The 19716-nt window shown below is 27.4% G+C and overlaps 1 protein-coding gene across 1 annotated transcript in view; it reads right to left on the bottom strand.

The window, feature by feature from the left end:
- Positions 1-1246: 1246 nt before the first annotated feature.
- LOC117173850 overlaps positions 1247-19716 on the bottom strand; it is a 23348-nt gene continuing 4878 nt past the window's right edge. Inside the window, exons 2-5 of the mRNA XM_033362496.1 lie at positions 15016-15162; positions 12210-12468; positions 7496-7567; positions 1247-2209 (exon numbers count right to left, since the gene is read on the bottom strand). Coding sequence (XP_033218387.1) covers positions 2071-2209; positions 7496-7567; positions 12210-12468; positions 15016-15162 — 617 coding nt within the window. The 3' untranslated portion in view covers positions 1247-2070. The remainder of the gene's footprint in view (positions 2210-7495; positions 7568-12209; positions 12469-15015; positions 15163-19716) is intronic.

The raw sequence follows: 19716 nt of genomic DNA, 5'->3' as shown, positions 1-19716 counted from the left end.
GAATTAATAAATTGAAAATTCGCCCTAAAGTATCAAAATAATTATTCAGTCTGAAACAAATTGCGACTCAAAAATTGCAGTCACTTCTTTCAAAATTCTATGACTGCAGGTCTGATAGAATCTCTGAGAGGACATTACTGTAGTGACCAAGGGAACTTTTTGCTTGTTATCAGTGTTCCCCGCAGATACATAGGCGACATTTTTTAAAAAAGTTTTATCAGGATGGCTGTTGTAATCGAAGAACAAAATTCCGGGTCATTTCCCGGTTCGCAAACATTTTTTGTGGTCAATAAAATTAAAAAATTAAAACTCTAAAGCTACAAAACACTTTCAATCTGAAGTAATAAAAAATAAACTAGAACTGGAACTCCTAAATTTTAAACTTTTATCATTTATGTTGAGTTCAAAGATTCAGATTCAATCCCAAACATATAAATCTACATTATGATTTTCTATGCTCTACATTAAAGAATCAATGAACTTTTAAATCTCTTAAATTATATTATTTAAATAATTTTAGGTTAGAAACATTAAAAATTGAAAAATTATTTTTTTTTTAACTGAAAACTTCTTAAATTCGAAGTTAAACCATTTTCATCTCATTTAGTTTATACATTCTTAAAAAGCTTCAAAATTTTTTCTATAAATAACAATTTTTTAATTGTTATTTGTACACCAAAATTCAACAATTTCACTTACAAATTAAAATTTTGTTTAAAACTTTTAAATATTTGGTTTTAATTTACTCGTCTTAAATTTGTAATGACTGAGACTTTCGAATTAAAGCAGTTTAATTTTTAACGTTGAAATCTAGAAATTCTTAAATTTTGAAAGATTTAGAATCGTTGTTTATCAAAAACTTTCATCTTCAAACGTTTTTACTTTTTACTTCTCAAAGTCGACACAGACGCAATTAAAAACTCTTTAAAACAAAAATATACGCTTAAAAATAAAAATGGAACAGTCTTAAAGTTTTCGAACTTGGACAGATTATTCTTCTAAAAATTTGTAAAATTCCCGGTCACGCAATAAATGACTGACCTTTCCCGGCTTTTTCATGTCTCAAAAAATGCCCAATTCAGAGACCATTCTGTTTATCTTCCAATGGCAGGAATTTTTGGTTTTGAAATTAAATTATCGGTCATTCCCCGTTTTTTTTCCCGCACTTTTCAGGATTCCAGGTCAAATCGACACACTGCAGTTTCCTAGATTTGGACTGGACATTGAAGAAAAAGAAGCAAACGCATTTCCCACTTATGCTTATGTTTATTTATTAATTGTTGCGACGGAAGTCACCAAACTTGAAAATTTAATAAAAATATTCACAATGAGCATTCCTTCTTTCTCTCTTTCAAACTTTCTCGAAACCATTCTCTCTCTCTCTCTCGCAATTTCTCGCACACATTCACGATCTTCATTCGCTCCTCAATTATTTCACACTTTACGCACCCATTCTCTCGCCTTGCACAACAAACGACGAATCTTCGCTTTTAAAAATTTCCACACGAGTCGTCGTCGACACTCAGCGATTATTTTCTTTCCCTCAGCTTGAAAGACCTGCCGCCTCCAATTTTTCAAGGACACAACAATGTGTCTTGTTGCCAGGACTATGCGTGTATGAATATGAGTGTGTGGCGTATGTATGTGTATGTACATTCATTTAATAATAATAATTATTATTAATAACAACAATAATTAATTAATTAATACGAATAGAAAATCATGATTCACGGTGAATGACTCGATTCGTTAAGTTGGATCAACATTAATTGAAGGAGTCTTTATCTCATCCATTCATTAAAAGCTAGAGGAATGCTCGGAGCAGGTTCACGTCGCGGGACTGCACCAACATTTTTGCAGCTCAAAATTCTTCAGATCCACTCAAATTCGTCGCCGCTTGCCCTCCGAACACTCTGTGGTACATTACAATTAGATCCACAATTTTTTCGCGGTGGACCGACTCGCAAACTGGTTACTCATCAGTTTCTTCTTCTTCTTCTTCTTCCTCCTCCTCCTCCTCCTCCTCTTGTCTTGTCCTCCCTATTTTCTAACGGATTGTAATTAGATTATTCAGTCGAGGGTGACAACCATATCCTCGCCTCGGGCCGATCTCTGTGGATGAGCTGCGTGCACAGGGGTTGCCAATCTGCGCCAGGGCTTGCGTGCTGCTTTCTTGATTTCTCCCATCGTAAGTGTTCGTCTAAATCTTCTACAAAATAAAAGAATAACAAATTATTCATTTAGAATCAATTCACTAATGCCAAGGTGTACGTATATGAGGCATTTTTCGTCAAGCGTCCCAATCGAAAACAAAACAAAAATGACATTGATTTATCATATTCAAATCAGTCCTGCCCATCTCTCCATATTTTAGATCGTAACTTGACCCCGCAACTAGAGTTCTGAGCCGGTTATATTACTTTGAGAACGGCAACGAGAATAAGAATATAATAAAAAAATTAATTCTCCGAGAATTTATGGGAATCTCAGAATTTATTAATAGGTAATTGCACTTTTTCGTTAACTTCTCGGTTGAAAATTCAACTCTTTTTTTTAATGTTTGTCTTTTTGATCTTAAAGTTTACCTGCTTTAGCAGAAATTAAGATACTCCAGCTACTGGATCGATCAGATGAAAAATCATTAAAATTAGTTGTTTTTTTTTGCGGAGAAATATAGCCTCTGTCACATAATGCCCCTTTTAGGGGCCCTTTCCAGATTAAAGTTTGAATTATCACTATTTAAAGTCGTGTCAAAAAACATGGGATCTTAAGGAGAGGCCTTTCGCGGGCTCCAAAAATGGTTAATTTTGGCTTTACAACACGTTGAATATTGTTAGGAAAACTTTGTTGGAGACAGAAAATATAATGTAAAATTTTAATAACTGCACATTTAATCTTGCTTCCATTGTATTTGAGCTTAATTTTGGCAAAATGTAGCCTAGAATAAAAAATGTAGCTAGAATCGAATCAAATCAACATTTAAATGAACATTTTATTATTATTTAAAAAACATTTTATTTATATTGATCAGCATAAAAATTTGATACCTAATTTAGTAATTAATATCCTGGACAAATTTTATATTTAATTCCAAATTTCATAAAAATATAATGGACATAGCTTTGATTGGCTTTCCCAGTAAACGGACTACTTTAAATCTTTTTTTTTTTGATAAAAATGCAACTATTTGATTCGAAATTAAGCTATTATACTATTTTCTTGAAAACTTGATTATTTCGTAGAAAATTTACTTTTTGTTTAAAATGTATATTTTGGTATTGAAATATGAACTGAAATATTTTATGGATATGAATTTGTTTTATTACAAAATTGATCTTTTTTGGATAAAAATGCAACTATTTGGTACAGAATTTAATTATTTTTTTAAAAATTCATCCTTTTTGGTTGAAAAAATTCGTCTTTTGGAATTGAAAATTCAATTTTTTCGTAGAAACTTTGTTATTTGTTACAAAAATTCAATTTTTGACTACTGAGTTAACTAGAATCTTTTTTTGATGAAAATTCAACTTTTTGTAATATAAAATTCTTCTGCTTTGAAATAAATTTAATATTTTTTGATAAAAATGCAACTACTTGTTAGATAATTCAACAATTTTGTTAAAAAGTCATCCTTTTTGGTAGAAAATTATTTCTTGTTATATTTTTTTATTAAAAAGTCGCGTTTTTTGTGTGAAAAAATTATATTTTAGTTTGAAATTTCCTTTTTTTTTGGTAAAAATGCATCAGTTTCGTGAAAAATTAATTTTTTGTTGAACAGTCATACAACTGGTTTGAAGGTTCAATAATTTAGACAAACTGTTCTTTATTTTTTGAGTGAAAAATCTTTATTTATTGGAAATTCGTCTTTTTGGTTTTAAAGTTCTTCTCTATTGTTGTATAAATTTAATTTTTTGTTGATTAAAATATAAACTATGACACTTTTTCGTTGACAATTTGTCTTTTTAGGTCGAATATTCAACTATTTTGTTGAAAATTCCAGTACTTGGTTAAAGAGCTATCTTTTAAAGTAGAAAAAACTGTTTTTTTTTTAATGTAAAAAAATTTCCCGAAGAAAACTTTGAATTTTATAGAGTTTAAACTTACTCATTAAATTGAAATAAATTTATATTTGAAAAGATGTTATTTAATCGTCAGTGACGAATATAAAAAATTATTGCTCTAATTGATCTCTTTAAACTTTTATCATTATATCTTTAAAAACTCTCTTTAAAACAAAGATGTTAAAACATTGATTCTATTTACATCTTGAAAGTTTTATAAAACTATAATTTATATTTTTTCCCCTGAAAAATAATTTTTTTTTCTAAAACTTTACTTATTCAATAAATTATTTTTAATTTTTATATTACATGTAATCGCTAAACCCTAAATTGATCAGTGTAAATCTGGTATAATCTTGTATACTATAACAAATATTTGACGAAATTAGTTTGATAATTTATTAATATAAATATTATTTATTGTGTTTTAAGAAATAGAAAAAATTATTTTTAACTTTTTATTCAAATTAAAATATTATATTCCACTTCAGCAAGTTTATTGGCTGACGTTTAAATTAATTTTTTTGCTTTAGCTTTTATACAAATCGTTTGGAGAACTGTTTTGAAATATTACATAAATAACATTAACTAAACTTCAATAGGGTTTTTCATTACCTTTTGTTTTCAAATAATTATATATACAACGTAGTTTTCCGAATTTTGCTATTGTTTTTTTCCAACTATTTTCCCAATTCCGTCTTCTATCTCTTTATAAATACTGTTAAATTTTCTTAAATTTCTTATATTTAAGGATGTACACTACGTACAATCAATCTAAAAAGTTGCCTATCTTTAAAATGATTTATAAAATTGACAAAAAAGTATTTATTACTTATTTCTGTAAATTTTGATGGAGGCTTCTAAGCAAAATTCAGAAAAAATAATTCAGGTTAAAACAGTTTATTTAACAGTAGTTATTTAAAGGTTTAGTTTTACCTTTCTCTTTAGGAAAAAGTTACAATTTTTATTTAATTCTAATGATCAAGGCCTCATTTTATTCTTCGAAGGATTCTCTAAATTTCTATTTGGGTTGATTTTATTTTAAAAAAATTTATTGGGAAATCATACAATTATTATTGTTATAAACAATCATAGTTTAAATTTTAATTAACACTACCCAAATAGAATTGTAGAGAATCCTTCGAAGAATAAAATGAGACCTTGATCATTAGAATTAACCCTCAAAGTGCATACATGGTCAAAATCACGGTAAAGTGCATCGTGGGCGTTTGATACCCCAGTGTATTTAATCATGTATTGTTTAATCCCTATTAAACATTTTGTCACAATAAAACAATCCAATATAGTTTAAGGTATATTTTATAAGGCGGAGTATATTTTATAGCCGTTTATTTATTTTAAGTTTGTTAAAAAAAATTATTTTTAAAAAAGTGAAAAAATTAGCTTTTTACTTAAACATTCATAACTCACGCAATTTTAATTATTTCAACCTGAAAATTCATGACTATACTTTTGAAATAGTGTACTTTCATTAAAAAAATATCGCATCATGGGTGCTTTCAAAAAAGATATTTATTTACACCCCGCGTTTTTTTTTACCTCTACTTTTAGCAGCTGCTGCTAGCAGACTGGCGCTTGACGCAGTATGCTAACGACTTTACTTACAGTTAGTTTGCCCAACTAAAGCTAGATGGCGACACTTTCTGAATTTTTTCGAATTAAGTATGGTTTATAAGAGTTTGAAAATTTCTTGGGGTGTCAGGAACCCACAATGCACTTTCAGGGTTAAATAAGAATTGTGACTGTTCCCTAAAGAGAAAGGAAACACTAATCATTTAAATAACTACTGTTAAATAAACAATTATAACCCGAATTATTCTTTTCTGAAGTGTGCTTAGAAGCCTCCATCAAAATGTACAGAAATTATTAATAGATCTTTTTTTGTCGATTTTATCAATCATTTTAAAGATAGGAAACTTCGAGATTGATTGTACATCCTTAACACAACATTAGATGAAGATAATTTTTCATTATCATTTCGAAAGTCTAAACTAATTTTGATTTTCAAAAATCTAGATCTGATATTGAATTCTTAGTGACCGAGGCGCAAAAAAAAGATCGATATTTAAATTGGGACATTTGACGTGAAATGCCTCATACTGAATTATTGAGAAAAAAAATCAATTGGAGCTTTAATATTAGTTGTGAAAATTTTCAGCTTAAGGAAGTTGGTATCGAGAAGAAAATTCAAGATTTTGTATTGCCCTTAAAGTACTCATACATGTTAAACTTCTATTATTTCTACGTTATCAAAACCAGATAGGTTTTAAAACTCTATTCATATTCTGGAGAAGAACGAGTTATGACAAATTATTTTTGTAAACAGATTTGTAATAAAACAATTATCGGATATTGATAAAATTAATATTCAAAGCTTCCTTAAGCTGACAAAAAAAAATCTGAAAAATATGTTTTTTGATATCCTTGAGTAACAAATTTTTCAAACTAATACCATAATATGTGTAAGCGTTACACTGCAAATATTACAACTTTTGCTAAAATTCATACAAAAACATGAAATTTGGTATGTGGATTATACAACATTTCTGTGTTAAAATCATAGATTCAAAATTGCAATTTTTTATTTTTTTGTCGTTTAAAATTTTGTTTAATCATAATAGATTTTCTCTATTTTAAAATAGCGGTGGATTCTATTAAAAAAATCATAGTTTCGTTTGAAAAAATGCAAGATACAGGCCAAAAAGTCCAGACATAACAATTATTTCTTTATAAAATCTTTATGAATTCCTACAATTATATAAAACCCCTTACCAAAAGTTATTGAATGACGCAAAGAACACACACCAAATTTTTCGCTTAAATCACAATTTAAGCAAAAGTTGGAATAGTATTATTATCATTTACATTCTAGACACTGCTTTATTAGAAGCGAATAATTTCTATTACCTGCCGATTGCAAGATTGACTTCTTCTTTCATTTAATACTCATGAAAGTCAAAAAAAATTAACAAATTTTCCATCATTTTTTGACAGCTTAAGGTAAAGTTTAATATTATCTGTTTATAATTAAACTCACCGGCTGTCATCCAGCCGTGAGTCTATTAAATTAAACAAAACAATAAACATTTTTTAAATAAATAGACAAATTTTTCGATTTGATCAAGTATTTTAAATTTTCTCGTTAAATCTAACATTGTCTCTTCAAGTTTGAAACAGGGCACTTTTTTTTAGGAACAATGATGACGAAGTTAAAACGCCATTTAAAAAATGTTATTAGAATTTTCAATTGAAAATATCGTAAATTTTGCTAACTCTTTTAACACAAATGTTTAGTGCAGTCAATAGTATGCAACAATTACATATTATCAAAATTGAAAACTTTAAACAAAATTTTACTTAACATGGAATACTTCTATAATAATTATATTTTAAACTTTAAAGTTGTTCCCTACTTGCAGTTTATCATCCACGTGTATGGCACTTTTCTTCTTGAAACTTTTCTTTCAGACGAGTGATTTCCGACGCTAAAATTTAAAATCAGTTAAGTATTAGAATTTTTCGATTTGTTTAAAAACTATACAAAATTCTAAAAAAAATTCATCATTTCTAAATAATACTGCTTTTAAAGTTTCGATTCAAAGAATCAAATACTTTAGGTTTGGGGGGTGTTAACATGTACAGGTCTGCTAGTGACATTCCAAGTTTTTAAAAAATGACAAAAACCTCTTAATAAAATATTTTAAATAATTAAAGAGTTAAGTTAAAAAGGCTTGTAATTTTAAATTGGCCAATCTCGAAACCAAAGTTTATAAGCAGTTTAGTTTCATCTCAGTGGAAAAACATTTTTTTTTTTATAGAAAAGTAATATACACATTTTATGCTTTCGTAAAAACAATTAAATTCTTTTTTGACGGATTAGATGACTTTTTTATATTAAATTATCAGCATTAGAACTTTTGAAGATGGCGACGCAGTTAGTAAAACTGTTCTATTCCCCGAGAAGCGGGAACAAGAAACACTATTTTCAAATAAATTGCACCATATTGGAACGAACTCAGAAGAAAAATCAAGAAAAAATAAAACGATGGCCCTTTTAGGGATAAATAAATTTGAAGATTTTCAGAAAAACTGACGTCATTTTAAAAGTTTTTTTGCGGATTTTCAAATGAAACGAAATGATCTATCAAAATCAAGAAAGACAAGTCAAATAACAATTTTGTTTTAGATACTGCAACACTTAGAGAAAAATGTCAATACAGTTTTCATAAGATACGTCACCATCTTCAAAATTTCTAATATTCATAACTTAGTAAAAAAAAATGTTTCGTGTTGGGAATGGTGGTCCAGCATTTCGCCACCTGGTGCCGAAAACTGGAACTAGAAAGAGTAGGTAGAATTTTAAAAATGTATTTTAATGTTGGCATAAAAGTGTTTTTACGATTTTTTTGTGAACAAATTGTGACAAATGTTTTCCAGATTATGCAAAAAAAACCAATAATAGACGATTGGAATTTAAATACGATTTCTAACCTAACTTTTAGATCAAATTTTTAAATAGTGAATATTTTATGTATAAATTAATAAAAAATTACTTTGAGTTCATGTTTTCTTCAAAATAAGCCCATTAAAGTTTATAATCTTTTGAAAATCACAATAAATAGTACAATGACTGTTTGTTTTTTTTTTGTGTAGAATTTTTTGAATTTCCATGAATTAAGATTAAAATAAAATTTCGAAAATAGGACAAGTACAAAACGTTGAAAATGAAATATTTTCCGAATAGAATTCTAAAAATTCTATCATTTATAATTCAAAGGAATTAAAATTGTATTTTATTAAATTAAAACTGTTCCAAATTGAAAATTTTCAGGTTCTAATTTTTGTTAAATGGACAATTTTATTATAATGGAGTTGAAATTATATTATTTCTAATTCAAAGCGTTTGAAATTGAAAAATCTAATTTTAAGCTGAAGAATCTCGAATCTGAATTGGCAACGACTTTCTTCTAAAGATTATCCTTTAAGTTATAAGTTTTAATATTTGGTTGAAAATTTCATAATTCTCTTAAAAATACATCCATTTTGGTTACAAATTGTTTACAGTTATTATTTTGGTCATTTCGTGTTAGAAAGTGAACTGGAATTTTCTTTGGGAATTTTTCTTGAATAAAACTGTAACTCTTCGGTTGAAAATTCAACTCTTTTTTTTTAAAGATTGTCTTTTTTATTTAAAAATTCACATGCTTTGGAATTTTTTTATCTTGATTGTATACAAATTCAATTGTTTGTTTGAAAATTCAACAATTATGTTAAAAAGTCATAATTTTTTGTTGAAAATTCTACTGTATAAATATAATAGTTGGGTGCTGAAAAAAGAACTGAAATATTTTCTGGATGAAAATTCAACTATAAAAATTTTTTAATTTAATTAAAAACCCATCTGTTTTAAGAAAAAAAACCTCTTTTTTGGATAAAAATTCAACTTTTTGGTAGAAAATTCAACTATTTTGTTAAAAATTCATTCTTTTTGGTCGAAGAAACAAGTTTATTTTTTTATTTAAAATATCCATTTTTGATCTTGCAGAATCAAGTGGAATCTTTTTTAGATAAAAGCTCAACTTTTTGTTTTTGTAATAAAAAATTTTCTGCTTGAAGAGAAATTTCAGCTTTTTTTGATAAAAATGCAACTATATAATAGAAAATTCAACGATTTAGTAAAAAAGTCATTCTTCTTGAGTATTTAACTAATTTGTTTGAAAGATTTGGTTGAATCAAATTGTTAACAAATTTCTTGTTTGTTTGCTAAAGATTTATATTTTTAGTTAAAATTTCATCTGTTCGGTTGAAAGTTTAATTATTTTCTTGAAATATAATCTTTTTTAATTTAAAATTCAACTACTTGGCTAAAAATTGAATTACATTGTTAAATGTATATATTTTTTATTGAAATTTTCTTTTTATTTTCTTTGGTTGAAAATTTAACTGTTTAGTGGAATATATTCTTTTTGTTGCGTGTAAAATTCATTTTTTAACAAAAAATGTAACTTTCATTTTTTTAAGATTGCTCTTTTTTAATTGAAAATTCGCATTGTTTGGTAAAAAATAATTTTTCAGTTTGAAATTTCATTATTGTTGTGTAAAAATGCATCAGTTACGAGGAAAATTAATTTTTTGTGGTATAAATTTCATTCTTTTTTATTGAAATATAAACTATGACACTTTTTCGTTGGCAATTTGTCTTTTTAGGTTGAATATTCAACTAGTATGTTAATAATTTAATTATGTTGTCAAAAAACCATCTTTTATAATAGAAAATACTTTTTTTTAAATGAATTAATAAATTTAAAAAAATTTAAATTTGTAGATGAAATACTGTTTTATTCCGTTTATAAAATATTCTATATTAAAATATTTGAATATTAATGATTTCAAATGGAAAATGATTCAAAGAAATCTCAGAGAATTTAAAAAATGTTCTCGGTTTCGCATTTTTCCATAAGATCGTAACTGTTCTTTCCAGTTCGAATTTTTGTCACCATGTGGCATATTGCAGTTTTGTTTGGTCTCCACCACCGAAAAACAAAATTCGTTTTGATATTTGAAAGTAAGAAATTGATTGCAGTTGCAACAAATTGTGAACAAGGTAAGGTGAAAATGAGGAGAATGAGAGAAAAAAATTCCTTTAAAATTAGGAGAAAATGTTACTCGCTAGCAGGCCTGTATGTGCTTCAAGAAAAAAATGTACAACTAAATCCCAGACATGTCATTAGCACTCAAGATTGTACAGAAAATGGGGCCAAACACTACTTTTAATTTTTGGTATGCAATAACTAGTAGACGATGTGATTCTCACTCTAGGGATCCTCACTTTCATATCAATATCTTTAGAATGTTATGTGACTAAAAATTTAACATTATCGTTTTTAGCAAGCAAAACGTTTTTGTTTCAATGTTTCTGTTGATCTTTGATCCTCTGTTGAACAATTAAAGTAGAGTCGAGATGCTGTAAAAGGCCACAATAAAACAGAATTAAATTTAAAATCTAAAAAGCACATAAAAACAAGTTAATTTGTATTATAATGTTGAAATAGTCGAATTTAAAATTGTAAATATTTGTATAATTCGACACTGATGTATTTATTTTTAAATTGTTGGAATAAAAACGAATCAACTGACTTATTTTATTAAAGGATTCAACAAAAAAGGAGTAAGATTTTATTAATTTATAATATTGAAAGAAATCAATGATTAAAATTAAATTATTTAATAGTTACATGAACTTTTGTGCAACTTTGATTTTGTTCAAAATTTCATTTAAAAAAAGAGAAGTTGTATACAATTCTTGTCCAAAGACAACACTACAAAATTCGTTTTCGCGCCCCTAACATCACGCACACCTTCGATAATTGTTCAGCATATCATAGATCCTTTCTTATCATAAAAAAAAAAAATTATTTGATTCATAAACTTTCTGAAAAACTATTGTGTAAATTAAACAGAATTTACATATTTGTGTAAGATTCTGTTATTTTACTCGAATCGAAATACGATTCTCAGTTTTTAAAATACACATTCATTAAAATACATTCTGAAACTTTTGAAAATTAAAAATGAGGTAATATAAATTTAACAAAAAATAAATATAACGGGCGAGGTAGGGATGTGAAAAAGCTAGCGGGCTGAAAAAAAACTCACGTGCCGTTGATACGCAAGAAAAACATATTTTCTTTAAAAACCTGGCTTTTTATCAATTTGAAGAAAAAATTTGCTTCGAGACGTCTCCTTTTAACGCATTGTGAGCTGTGAGAAAACTTTTATTTTCGGTCCACGATCTGTTGTCGGGCCATGAGTTTTTTTTCGGCTCGCGCAAGACGAGCTTTCGCACACCCCTACGCCAAGGTAGCGCGAAACAAATTTATAGAAAATAATGGCAGCGTTAACGCATTATTTTTGACTGGTAGTGTGTCAATACACTGGAAATTGTAGACACATTTATAGTGAGATAAAAATTTTGCATTCAAAGAGGAAGCTTTTATCACATAGTTGTATGACTTTTAAATACCTGCACCAACCTCCTTAAGCAAAATGCATATTTTTCCATCAATTGATTGAAAAAATTTTCTATCTAGTTTTCATGAAATTTTGTGGAATGTTTTAAGAGCTTACTTCGTCTGGTCGGTAGCTCTGAAGTAAACATCGTCCGGGGCATCCATCCACGAAATGACTTGCTTTCGAGCATTGCTCCTGGACATGGGCTGGTCATGTGGCATACCGTGAGCGTGGGCTGCTCGTCCATTGAGTGGTGGAGCGACAGGCATTACCGATGGAGGTACGTGATCGACGATGTGTTTTGGATGTAGAGGCTGGACATGGTGCATTCTTTTTGGCGGTGGTCCACCAGGAAGCCCTGCATTCAGGGCAATACCTTGAAAAAGTGAAAGAAAATCATCGTTAATTCACCATTCAAAGATATCGCCATCAATATTAATTTTAACTGCTGCCGATAAATGTAACTCAAAATTCAACAACATTTTTAAATATATCTTTATAACCTATTTTCTTTCCAGGCCTCACAGTCCCTATGGGATAAAATACAGGAAGCAAAGAGTACTTGTCACATTTATTGGGTACTTTTTTCGCGCTCAAAAGGTAAAAAATTCAGGGTAAATTCATAAGACTTCAAAACAATGCAGGGCAAATTCAAAATAATTCAAATCAATTGAAAAAAATTTTAAATAAAAAAAAGCAAACATCGATTTCCGTAAAATTGGAATGAATTTAGAGATATAAGTAGAGTAAACGAGAAAAATTTGGTGAAATTCATAAATATTTAAGGTGAATTCAAAAAAAATCAAATTGAAAACAACTCAAAACTATGGAATAACTTCATTGAATTCAGTAAGTTGGAAACGAGATTAGAAAAACTCAAGGAAATTCAAAAGAATTTAGGATCAATTAAATAAAAACTGTTGAAAAAGAAAAAAATCGATTGAATAAATTTAGCAGAATTCAAGTGAATTGGAAATAAGTTTAAAAATCGAAAAAATGTCATTGATTTCAGTAAAATTTGAGTGAATTTAGAGGAATTTAAGGGAAATAGAAGAATTCGATGAAATTCATAAAAATTCAAGCTGAAAATTTGCCTTTCTTTGCAATGATTTATAAAATCGCCAAAAATAGATCTATTATTAATTTCTGTAAATCTTGACGGACGCTTCTAGACATACTTCCAAAAAAAATAATTGAAGTTAAAATTGTTTATGCAACAGTAGTTATTTACAAGTTTAGTTTCTCCTATCTATTTATGGAAAAGTTACAATTCTAATATAATATGATCATTAGATCAAGGTCCCATTTTATTCTTCGAAGGATTCTCTAGATTTCTCTTTGGGTGGATCTTATTTTTACAAAACTATAATATAAAAATCATTCCGTTATTATTGCTATAAACAATTAGGTTTAAATTTTAATTAACACAACCCAAATAGAATTATAGAGAATCCTTCAAAGAATAAAATGAGGCCTTGATCATTAGGATTAAATAAGAATTGTAACCTTTCCCAATAGAGAAAGCAAAAACTAAAACTCTATATAAAAACGGTTAAATAAACAATTTTAACCCGAATTATTTTTCAAAACTACACATAAAAGCTTTTGTTAAGATTTCCTGAATCATTTTAAAAATTGGCGACTTTGAGCAAATCTTTTAAAATTGCAAACAATATTTTCAACTCTCTTCAAATCTTTGAAATCCTACGCCTACGAAATTCCTCACTTTTTGTGAATAAATTCTTTGAAATATAAATATAATATTTGAAATATTAAAACCTCTTAAAATGCATAAAACCCTTCGAAATCCCTTGAAATTGTTTAAATCTCTTGAAAATGCCTTGGGATCTTTTAAAATATCCTGAAATATTTCAAGGTCTGAAATTTCTTCAAGCTATTGAAATAAGTAAAAAAGTTCTGGGAATCTTAAAATTTCTTAAAATATTTCCAATCCTTTATAATCCCATTAAATTTCTTAAATCCATGACAATTTTTTTTTGTAATCTTTTAAAATGATCTAAAATATTTAAAATTCTTTAAAATCTTGAAATTTTTAAGGATCCAGAAAATACCAAGGAATTAGAAAAAATACTTTTAAAAATTAAAAAGAAAATCAATTGAATTAAGAATTGAAGAAATTTAGAAAAAATTCAAGTGAATTACATTTTTGAAGGAATTCCAACGATTATAATCATTCTCAATAATTATTGAGAATTCAGGGTGATTCAGTCACTCTGAAACATTCTGGAATGAATAAGAAAAAAAAACAATTTTATTTGACGCAATCTGTATTAGCTTCACCGTTTCTAGAATCTTGTTCCAGAAATTTTCAGAATGACCAATGCATTAATAAATCTTGTGAAAATTTCTATGAAATCTGGGAATATTTCCTAAAATTTGGAACATTTTTCTTAAAATACCTTATGAGCTTTGAAATCCCTTAAAATCTGTGAAATCTTTTAAAATCGATTAAAACCTTATAGGTCCTGTAAAAAGGAAATAGAAAAAAGGCTTTATCCTAACATAATTAAAACCAAATGAAATACCTTCAAATTAGTCAAAAATCCTTTGGAATCATTTAAAATTCCCGCAAATATATCAAAAGAATTCAATATCCCCACTGAATGTAGGGTTGTGAGGCCTCTTTCCTTCAAAGTAGTATTCTATTTTCGACTTCTTTTGATACACGAAAGTCTAACTGCTCAATAGGTTAGATTTTTTTGTTTATAAAATTGTTTCAAAAATTGCACATTTATCCTCAGGATTGGTATACATTTTTCTATGCATTTTGTATTCATCAATTTCTTTACCTTCATCCCAATCCACATCAGAGTAGAAGCCAACAAACAGAGATAATATTCAATATGGGAATTCATGCATGCACACCATGAGTACTGGAGATATAGTGTTTTTGACGACTTACCATCCGAACCGTTAATCTCGTCGAAGGGCCTTGTGCGTTTCAAAATGGTTTGTTGCGCCTGCATGGCAGGCTGAGGTTGTGGCGGTGTTAATGGCAGTCTGTCCAGTTCTGGTTTATTCGGGACTCTTTCGTACAATAAACTACCATCTGGAAATGGCCAAACATCAAACATAAATTAAACATTTTTCTCACAACTTCTTTTACTTCTTATAATAATAAATTGACAATATTTCCCTCAGGGTGGCCGTTTTAAATGACGAAATAAATTCCCGGTCATTTCCCGGAATTTCGAAAACATTTTTCACGGTGAATGAAATTTAAAAAATGGAACACTAAAGCTACAAACTTTTCCACTTGAGGTGATAAAAACTGAACTTTAAATGAAAGCACTCAAAGTGGAACTGTTAAATTTTGAACTTTTAAAATTTTAATTTAGAAGTTTTTAATACAAAATTTTTATACTGAAATGCCTAATAATTTACGCATATCAAATTGAAAGTACTAACATTTTTCATTTTAAAAAAATATAAATCCACGTTATCATTTTCAATGCTCTAAATTAAAAAATCAATCAATAAACTTTAAAATTTTCAAAATTATATAATTTTAAGGAATTTTAAGCTAGAAACATTAAATATTTAAATTTTGTTTACTGAACAGCTTCCAACTTTTATTTCAAAATCTTGAGAAATCTAGAACTTGTTTTAAATTGGGTTTAAATTAAAAATTATTTTTGAAATTTTTTCAGAACTCCTAAATATCTTTCAAAATGAATTGAATTTTTTCTACAATTTGCAGAAAATCTTGTAAATTTTAGAAAATTTCTTTACAATTTGGATGTATAAATAACAATTGAAAATTTATCGCAGATTTTCAACAAAAAAATAGATTGTTTTTAAGAATTGAAAAGGGCTTCAAAAGAATAAATTTTTTTTTTTTAAGATTCCTAGGAATATTAAAAATAACTTTTCATTCTGAAAAATTATTTTAAGAGAATATTTAAGAAGTTTTTAAAAGATTTAAACAACATTTTCAAAAAAGATTCTAGAAGATTTGAAGAAAACTTTTTAAAATTTGCATGATAATTTTTAATCTTTTAAAAACTCCCAAATATCTCTTAAATTTACTCAATTTTTTTCTACAAATGTAAATTTCCAAACTATAAATCAAAAATTTAAAATTTCACTTACAAATTGAGCATTTTTCAAATACACCAATAAAATTTTAACGGTTCCAGGTTTTCTATTTCAAACAATTCAGTTAAAGATTCTTTACTTTTAAATATTTAGTTTCAATTTACTTGTCTTAAATAAAAATTCAAATATTGCTAAATATTAAAAAATTAAACTTTTTTTAAATTAAAAACTTGAAATTGAATGGGTTAAAAATTGAATATTTTAGACTGAAACAATATTTTAAATTTAATAAAGTCTTTTAATTAAGAATATATTATTATGAATTTATTTTTAAGTTGAAGATAGTGTTCATAAACTTTCAGTCACACATTCACATTTGTTTAATGACTAAGCCTTTCAAATTGAAACCGTTTAAGTTTTAACGTTAAAATCTGAAAATTCTCAAATTTTGAACTGGTTTAAAATCGTTCTGTCAAATTCGTTTCTGTTCACTTTTTATTATTTAAAGTACAGATAAATTAAAAAAATTATTTATATATTAAATAAAAATGTTTTTTTTACGTAAAATTTTCAACATCGAAGGCTTTTATTTTTTATTTGTTCAGGCCTTTAAGAAAGCATTTAAACATTCTTTAAATTAAAAAAGTAAGCTTAGAAATACAAATTTTAAATGGAAAATTTTTAAAGTAAAAAAATTTTGAATTACGCATTGTAAGCTAAATAATAACATAATTGAAAAACATAACAATTCCACTAATTATTTAAAAACTGTTCAAATCGAGCGTGGATAGATTGTTTTTCTACAAATTTGTAAAATTCGAGGTCAAAAAAAAATTCATTGTCATGTCCGGGTTTTTCCCGGGTTTCTGGTCCAGTGGCCACCCTGGTCCCCCTAATTTTCATAGAAAAACTAATCATACATTTTGTGTCAAAATTTCAAGTCAATCGGAGCAGAACTCTTGAAGTTAAAGATTTAAAGCCGACCCTCCTCATAGCGCTTGAAAATATAAGAACGTGCCAGAAGACAATAAAAAATACTATAAAATAATAGACTTTTTATTAGTTTTCACTACATTTTCTACGTTCGTGAAGTGTGCACAGTGTAATGGAAAAAGGAGCTGAAATCGTTAAAAAAAATGCATTTTTTTCTTCACTTTTTTCATGTTAAAAACTTCAAACGAGTTTTTATCGAAACCACTTTTTAAAAGTCCGTTCCAGCGATTTTGCAAAAATTACTGAAACGATCCTTCTCAAACTTAGTAAACTTTTTCCACATATAACCCCCCCCCCCCCCAACGATATTTTTGTTTAAATTTTTTAATATGGACGTTGTTTTTCACTTAAAAAATGACGACATTTTTCGTACAAAATCGCATATCTTACTTCAAATGATCACAAAAAATTTTTTTAAAAAAGTTTCGATTTGTGATGTAACTTGGAGCTTTAATTTTAGTTACTTTGAAGACAGTTATAGGCAGAAAATTAATATCTTTTGGTTAAGAATTCAGCTATTTTTTTTTAATTTGTCTATTTTGGTTAAAAATGCATGTATTTTGTTAAAATTCCACTATTGTTAAAAAGTTCAACTATATGGTTAAAAAGTAACTTTTTTGTTCAAAATTCATATTTTCGGTCCGAAAATTCGACTGTTTTGTAGAAAATTCCTCTTTTTGACTGGAAAATTTTACAACTGAATGGAAATTTTTTTTCTTTCTTGGTTCAAAATTTGGTTGTTTGTTCTAAAACTTACGTTTTTTGGAAATAAAAATATCATTTTTTGCTGTTTAAAATACGACTTTTTTGGTTTTATTTGTTTTATTTCAAATAAAAAACTTTTGTTTTTTAAATGATATCAAATATTTTTTGTTTCGTTAAGAATTTATCTATTTTGGTCAAAAATTCATAGAATTCGTATTTGCGGTTTGAAAATGCAATAGTTTTGTAGAAAATTCGTCTTTTTGGTTTGAAAGTTCAACAATTCGCTAGATTTTTTTCTTTGTCTTTCTTGGTTCGAATTTAGCCTTTTTCGTTTCAAAATTCACATCTTTTGGCAGAAAAATCTAATTTCTTATTCTTGAAAATTCAACTATTTTAGTAGAAAATTAATCTGATTGGGTGAGGATTTTTTGGTTGAATTCAACTGTATTTAGTTTAAAATGAAAATCTTGTTTGGTAGAAATAATCTCAAATATTATATTTTTCGTTGATGATTCATCTATTTTGACTGAAAATTCATGTCTTTTATTTAAAAATAAACTGTTTTGGTCGAATGGTCAACTATTTCGTTGAAAAATAACCAAAATTTTTGTTTTGAAACTTCAACTCTTTTGTTGAGAAATGTTGTTTTTGGAATGAAAATTCATCTTTTTTGGCAGAAAAAAAATTAGTAAAGGGTTCAGTGGTCCAGCTATTTTCTTAAAACTTCAACTATTCGGCTGAAAGTTGAAGAACTTTGTTGGAGATTTAATTCTTTTTTTGATAGTCTGTCTATTCCGGTATAAAATTGCAGAGCATTCAACTATTTGGTTGAAAATGAGCCGTTTTGTTGAAAATTAATATTTTCGATTTGAATCATTCAACCTTACGGATCACAGCGCAAAAAGAGTTTAAAAAAAGGAGACATATGGCAATTTTCTCACGAAAAAGGGGAAAACAGGGGAAAGATTAAATATTTATTTTTACAAGTCGAAAAGAACAAACAATCTTTATATAAAATGTTGAATTTTTTAATGCTCTTAAATGATTTTTAAACTACTTCTGTCATTAAAGAATTTTTTTTTTTTAAATTGATACACTGAAGGCGTTGGAACTCCATTTACAGCGATATAAAAAAAGTAAAAGAAAAAGTAAAATTAGTTAAATACACAATTTTAATACGTTTAGTAGAGCGACTAGTAAAAGCTTGAAAATTTGAAACCTTTAAATTTTACTGATTTAAATTTTTGTTGCACTTTTGTCGAATGCAAACCCACAACTTTTTTTTCTCCTCAGCTCAAACGATTTAACCCTTAAACGGCCAAAACGCCACTACCGGGACACTGCTTTTCAACGGCCAACAACTAAGACTATTCGACACTAGAAAAAATTGAGACACATATATTTTTATTGCTTAAGATCTCCCCTTTCCGACGGTGCCAATGACATTCCTCAAAAAAATTTCTTATTATCCCAAAATGCAGTTTAAACAAAAAAAAACGTGATTTTTCGTGCCAATTTTTTTTTTTTGTGAACCATTTTCCAAAGCTTTTCGAGTCTGTAATTAACCTGGAATCTCACTAACTGGTGGAATAAATGTCTAAACTTTGAGAATCCATGGTTCAAAGATCGATTTTTCGTTTTAGTATTATCAAAATGGCGTCTTAATGGCAAAATTTTTGTGAAAACATTCATGAATTTTTTTACAATAAACGATGCGCTTTTCGGAAAAATCATCAAGAATAAAAAGTTCTTTTTTTTCATGGATACGAACAAGAGCATTATGTAATAATGAACAATGTCGCCAGAGGACTACTAGATTTTGCATTGATTGTAACATGTATTGCTGCTTACATTGTTTCTCAAAATT

Source organism: Belonocnema kinseyi, chromosome 5 (genome assembly GCF_010883055.1).
Source record: "Belonocnema kinseyi isolate 2016_QV_RU_SX_M_011 chromosome 5, B_treatae_v1, whole genome shotgun sequence".
Taxonomy (NCBI): domain Eukaryota; kingdom Metazoa; phylum Arthropoda; class Insecta; order Hymenoptera; family Cynipidae; genus Belonocnema; species Belonocnema kinseyi.
This window is presented reverse-complemented; position numbering and strand designations above follow the sequence as displayed.